This window comes from Glycine soja, chromosome 8 (assembly GCF_004193775.1).
Source record: "Glycine soja cultivar W05 chromosome 8, ASM419377v2, whole genome shotgun sequence".
In the NCBI taxonomy this organism is placed as follows: domain Eukaryota; kingdom Viridiplantae; phylum Streptophyta; class Magnoliopsida; order Fabales; family Fabaceae; genus Glycine; species Glycine soja.
The window spans coordinates 36,000,943-36,007,884 of NC_041009.1; the positions used below are offsets into that span (position 1 = coordinate 36,000,943).

The window sequence follows — 6,942 nt, forward strand, 5'->3', positions numbered from 1 at the left end:
GAATGACACAAACTCTCTTCCTCTTTCGTCTATGTTTGGCGTTCCTTCCCCACAGCCAAATAGGCCTCCTATTTTACCCTCTCTAACCTCTTAATTTCTCTTGCCTTAAATAAATGGCTACATGAATTTCCTCTCCCCTCACTCTGGTTATCCACCTTCGTTGTCCTTTGACGTTCAGTTTTGATGCATTGTATTTTATTCCATGTTTTTCATATTTATTCATGTAGGTTTGCATTCATTTTGGGTTAATTGGGACTAGTTGCATGTTTATTTTCTTTAATTTTCATAATCTAAGACTTTTAGGTTTGTTTTGTGTTTTTGGTCCTTGGAAAGGTGGATTAGGTAAGGAGATTGCCATGGATGTTTGGGGTTCTATGCTTTGAGTGACTTTGATCTAGAAGACATGACATATGTGTATTGTTTTGAGGATATATTGAGTTGTAGATATCAAATGACATGAGATTGGTGCCTAAATTTCAAGAACAAAATTATCTACAACTTTTGTGAAGACACTAAGTCAAGGATCTCAAGTCCTGAATGCGATTTTGTCTATGCAAGTGACGCACTCTACAACACTTTGTTTCGCATTTGTTTATTTTTTGTTTTGATTGTAATTGGCTTACTTTTTTAGGTTTAAATAGACCTTTTAGAGTTTGTTTAGGTAAATTCCCACAGGGAAACCCTGTGGAGGAGCGATGACACAAGGATTGGGATGGAAGACAATTCATCTTTCTTCTTCCCTAGCTCGGATGTTCTTATCTCATCTCTTGGTTTTGTTCTCTATATTTAATTGCTTTCTTATTTTTCTTTAGGATTGGGGCTTAGCCATTGACTATGGTTTATGATAATGAGATAATCTAATTATTCGAGGTTCTCTTCTATTTTGTTCTTTTAATTCTTCTCTTATTGAACTTATACATGTTAGACGCTTGATCACCATTTGCATGATAGACGCTTAGGGATGAACTGAGAGGTGAACTTACTCATTGAAATCATGAGAGAAGAGCTTAGGTTTTGATTCACAACAGTAAGATTAATCCTAGGTGGGTGAAACGAATTAGTAATAAGCATAAAGAGTTTAATTGAACATAACACCACAACAATAGGGGTTAGTTCAATTAGATACGTCTATGTTTCTTAAGAGAGAATGGAGATTACCTTAGATTATTTCGATATTAAAAGAGAATTAGGAAGAACCTTGACTCAATAGATTAATTGAACATGAGTCTTGGAGTAAAACCTACAATATTTGATTTTATCTAATTCTTGTCATTTTTTCTTTATTTTAATTTACTTCCCCTTTTTATTTTATCTTAATATTTTCTCTTTCCAATCAAATTAAATATCTTGTTTTATCTTTTTGAATTGAGATAAATTGGTAATCATAAAACATAGTCTCTAACAACAACGCTAAAAACTTGATAGGAGAAAACCACAAGTACATGGTTGTCGTCAAGTAATAAAATATCGAATTCAGAGAGACTATGTTTTTTTTATGATATGAAAAAAGGGCTATGCAACGATAGTGTGAAAAGTTTTACAAAGTCATCCAATTACAACTCATTATGTAATGTAAGTTTCTTGATTTTTAAAATAATTATCTTAAAGTAATTCAAACGATGATATGTGATTGAATGACGATATAAAATTATCAATTTATCGTAATTTAAAAAGATAAATGATATATTTTATATCATGAATGCATAATCATTAAACTCTTTTATGATTATCAATTTGTTGTAATTCAAAAAGATAAAACAATATATTTTAGTTTGAGGAAATTTTTAAGGATGAGGGAGATGAAGGCGTCATTGTTGCTCATGGTGGTGGTGGTAGTTCATGTTGCATAGGAGTAACTTTAGGAATCAAGGCAGCTCTAGTCTTGTTAGAAAATAATTCCTCAAAATTGAGGAATCTCTCAAAGAACTCATTAAGTTTCCTAAATGTGTAATTTTAGTCTTCATAAAATTTCAATTGCATATTAGACTAAAATTGTTTAATTTTAAAAAAAGTTTAGAATAACATATAAAATAAAGTTTAAAACCAAATGAGTAATCTAATTTTTTTATAAGGATTAAAATTACACATTTGTGATTTGTGATACTATAGAGTTTAAAAGTAAATTTAAGTCTTTTAATATAATCATGGACATTTTAATTTAAACAAGTTTTTTTTTTCTCGCGTTCACTTGGACATTTTGCTTAGGATTGAATTTTTTTTTCTCCTTCCCACACAAATACTGTAGATTGATCCTACTCAATAGTAGAAATAAAATCGTCCATTCGTCCAGCTCCAATAATATAGGTGTCAAAATTTACATGCCGTTTTCTCTGTCCCTCATCGGCAAATTTACGGGGTTCTTTTATAAACAATTTACTAAAGGGGGTCTCATTTATAACAAATTGCAGAGGGGGTTTATTTTTTACGTGGGTGCCACCATTGACAATGGCGGGAAGCTTGAACCGCCAGTGACAATGGCGGGTAAGGGGGTACCGCTAGTCATAGTGGCGAGACAGGCTGGAGAGAGAAGGGTGGTGCCGCCATTGCTGCTGGCAGGATAGGATGAGTAGGAGAGAGAAGGGTGGTGCCGCCAACTGCATTTGCGGGACACGTTCAGGGGTGTTGTCGCCAACTGCATTTGCGGGACACGTAACTGCACTCCCGCCTTTGGAGCTGGCGGGATAGGGGGGGACGTTAATTTTCGGTGCATAATCATAGCTAACGAGGTCACAGCAGGGCCTATAGCAGCCTACGTTGCAAAGGTATTCAAAATATGATCAATGCACTCACAAATGTTGGCATACACAAACACATTAAGGTATATGCAGTTTTTTTTAACTAATGTAAATTTTTTTATAATAGTGTTCTCTCACTTTGATAAACATGATGTATTAAATTATAATTTATCTTATATTACACTAACATATAAATTATAATTTATCTTAAATTACACTAACATATAAATAATTTTTTAATTATAATTTTTAAATTATAACCAAACCTTAACATATAAATAATTCTTAACTTTTAAATTATAAAATAAATACTAGTATACTAATAATTTGTCATTAAAAAATTCATTGACTTTTTCATAATTTTTTTCCTTGTATGAGGTTTTCTAATTTTATATTTTAAATAATAATTTTATTTAACAAATAATTTTACAGAAACACAACTATAGTTAAATGAAAAAAAAAAAACACATCCCGCCAACTGTATTAGCGGGATTGCAGGAAAAAAAAAAGTGATGCCGCTTGTGCTAATGGCGGAACATGCAAGCAAAGAGTAAAGCAGAAGAATTATAAAAGCTTTTTAATTGGTACGGTCTATCCTATGTAGCATGATTAAGATAAATTATAATTTATATGTTAGTGTAATATAAGATAAATTATAATTTATCTCTTATATTACACTAACATATAAATAATTTTTTAATTATAATTTTTAAATTATAACCAAACCTTAACATATAAATAATTCTTAACTTTTTAAATTATAAAATAAATACTAGTATACTAATAATTTATCATTAAAAAATTCATTGACTTTTTCATAATTTTTTTCCTTCTATGAGATTTTCTAATTGACCAAGCACATGTCTTTTTCTCTAAAAATAATTACACAGGAAACTTTAATTTCTTAAAATAGTCTAGAGTGAGAGTGGACTCAATCTAAGACTACTACACTTATACACAGCGAAGACACATTATCCCTTTCAAAGCCATCATCTTTCTCTTGTTCAAACCCTACCCACTTCTTCCTCTTGCAGAGTTTTATGAACAAGAAAAACCCAATCCCAGCCACGCTCATCACCCCACTCACCAAATATACAGTTTTCGTAGCAATAACCATAATCAAAACCAGAAACCCAGAGGGCACCAAACACATCACCACCAAAAGTGGAAGCTTCAATGGAACACGGTAAGGCCTCTTAATGGAAGGAGATTTCCATCTCAACCAAAGAAACGAGGCGAACTCCAACAACATTCCCAAACTGTACAAGAAATTCGCCGAGGAAATGATGTTGGTGAAGTCCATGTACGACACACCGATCGTTATTATGGTAGAAACCAAAATCCCCAACCACGGCGTGTGGAACCACTTAGACCGAACACCGAAAAGCTTCGATAATATCCCGATCTCCGCCATGCCCAGGATCTGATACGCGCTGCTGCTCAATTGGGCCTCGAAAAGCCCAATTGCAGATAAAACCGCGCCAAAATCAATCCATATTTTCAACCATTTTCCTGCGATGATCTCCGCAGCCTGCGCGTGAAACCCGTTTTCCCATTGAGTCTGATCAACCAAAACAGCTCCGGTGACAGCGAAAAGTGGTATCAGGTAAGAGACCCTGAACGTGTCCCGCAAATGCAGTTGGCAGCACCACCCTTCTCTCTCCTACTCATCCTATCCCGCCATGAGCAATGGCGGCACCACCCTTCTCTCTCCAGCCTGTCCCGCCACTATGACTAACGGTACTTCCTTACCCATCATTGTCATTGGCGGTTCAAGCTTCCCGCAGTGTCAATGGCAGCACCTACATAAAAAAATAAACCCCCTCTGCAATTTGTTATAAATGAGACCCCCTTATAAATTGTTTATAAAAAAAACCCCAGTAAATTTGCCATCCCTCATCCCTCTCAAAAAAAAATGTCCCGAAGTACTTGTTTATTTTGTGAAAAAAAAAAGACTTTTTTCATTTCAAATTATACATCATCTAAAGTAAAACATATATCTTTAAATAATTACTCATTGTATCAATTATTATATTATAAGAATAATGACCTTTACTAAACCTGTAAAAAAATCACCTTTACTAAAAAAATGGTGTTGTTGTGAATAATGAAATATTTAGGTGAAATAATGATACTTAGATAAATTTATTTTTAGAGTGGTAAGTGTTTTAAAATAAACTGATATTCTTAAATTGATAGAAAATTTGAAACAAGGTGGTACCAGAAGTAACCCAAATTACAAAACGTTCCTATCAATTGCCAAACCCAGCAATAGGTTATAGTATATTAACATCAAAATTGATATAAATATACCATAACCCGAGAGTTGTTACAGCACCATACCCCTATTCATTAGTTATATACCAACCAGTGATCATCAACCCCCAACACTACAGGTATATAATCTTATGACCCACAAAAATTCCTCATCAAATACCCCATCTAACAGCGCAATAAACACGCATGTATATTACTACACGACTACACAAAATTGAACCTTGGTAGCAGGGAACTTAGCTAGGATCACACCAGAAAAACAATGTCTTGGAGCATGACCTTCCAATCCGTCATATGTTCCCTGTATATGCATGTGTTTCTTTCCTTCCAAATACGAAAGATTACTACACACCAAACAGCTTTCCATATATGACACTCAACTTAGAACTTCCAATATCTGAATGTATCCCAAAATGATCAACTAAAGAGAACGCAGACACAGTAGCGAACTCAGCGGATAGCCATTGATAACATGAATTCCAGATCCTCGGGGCAACATCACAAAATAGGAAGATATGAGTTGAGGACTCACACGGTGTTGGAGACATAACGGGCACATCAAGTCGTCCTCCTCCACGATGACATTCCATTTTAATAAATTGTCTTTGGTAGGTAGTCTTTCCTGTAAAAAATTCTTAAGGGTTTCCTAGACTATCAATTATAGAAAATCAATAGGATCTTGAAATTTATGATTCTCACAAACAATCAATAAAAAATAATAGATAATGATGTGTAGTCGTTAATTCTAACATTCTCCCACTTGGCTCATGTGACATTAATAAACATTATGGACTAAATAAATAAATAGATTAACTAACATAATGCGCATTAAAAATTGACTAAATTCTTCTATACATTGGGTACATCATAATTTCATGATTAAGAATAGGAACCAATTCGAGTCATGGCGGTTGTGCATCATCTAATCGACATAGTCCCTTCCATGTACTACAAATTAGTCTTCTCCTTAATATGACCATTAGTTAGGAGTACATAATTGGTCCAACAAAATGTCTTCATTCAAGAAAAAACCTGTTAACATTACTTTAACACAAACATGCATGCAAACATAGAGAACAGGTAATCAGAAACATATCATAATTGAGCTCAGAGTGTCAGCAAAATTACATAAGGTAAATTACACTTAATGCTCATCAGTAACAATAATGCTCATACTTTCAACATGTTCTATAAATGTCTTGGGTGGTAATCCTTTTGTCAAAGGGTCAGCTATCATAAGCTTTGTGCTAATATGTTCTATTGACACTTTTTGTTTCTGAACTTCTTCTTTCACGGCAAAGTACTTCAATTCCATATGCTTAGCACCCGTAGAGTACTTGTCGTTCTTAGAAAAGAATACTGCTGCGGAGTTATCACAATACATTTTCAGCGGCCTAGCAATATTGTCGATAATTCCAAGCCCTGAAATAAAGTTCCGCAGCCAATTAGCCTGAATTATAGCCTCAAAACATGCTACAAATTCAGCTTCCATGGTGGATGCAGCAACAACTGATTGTTTTGCACTCTTCCATGATATTGCTCCTCCGGCTAAGAGAAATACAAAGCCAAGAGTGGATTTTCTTGTATCCACACATCCAGCAAAGTCTGAGTCTGAATATCCAATCACCTCTAGGTGATCAGACCTCTTATATGTAAGCATGCGGTCTTTTGTTCCCTGTAAGTATCTCAGAACTTTCTTTGCAGCTTTCCAATGTTCCATTCCTGGATTACTTTGATATCTTCCCAACATTCCGGTTGCAAAGCTTATATCTGGTCGAGTGCAGGTCTGAGCATACATAATACTCCCAACAACTGATGCATACGGAATTGCTTCCATTTGCTTCCGTTCCAGATCATTTTTAGGACATTGTGCGAGACTAAATTTGTCTCCTTTCTGAATTGGAACGGGAGATGCTAAGCACTTTTCCAT

At 34.4% G+C, this 6,942-nt stretch overlaps 1 protein-coding gene across 1 annotated transcript; it reads right to left on the reverse strand.

Moving 5' to 3' along the window:
* Positions 1 to 3,607: 3,607 nt before the first annotated feature.
* LOC114424115 (probable polyamine transporter At3g13620) lies at positions 3,608 to 6,942 on the reverse strand. The gene is made up of 3 exons (XM_028390978.1): positions 6,537 to 6,942; positions 6,350 to 6,434; positions 3,608 to 4,351 (listed from the first exon to the last, which is right to left on the reverse strand). Exons 1-3 carry the CDS (start codon positions 6,940 to 6,942, stop codon positions 3,667 to 3,669), a joined length of 1,176 nt encoding a protein of 391 aa, XP_028246779.1. The 3' UTR covers positions 3,608 to 3,666.

Coding starts and splice junctions, on each gene's coding strand:
- LOC114424115 (XM_028390978.1), bottom strand. CDS start 6,942: ATGGAAAAGTGCTTAGCATCTCCCGTTCCAATTCAGAAAGGAGACAAA. Junction 6,435..6,536: donor AGGAGCAATATCATGGAAGA/GTGCAAAACAAT, acceptor ACTTTATTTCAG/GGCTTGGAATTATCGACAAT. Junction 4,352..6,349: donor TTCTTTTCTAAGAACGACAA/GTACTCTACGGG, acceptor GGACACGTTCAG/GGTCTCTTACCTGATACCAC.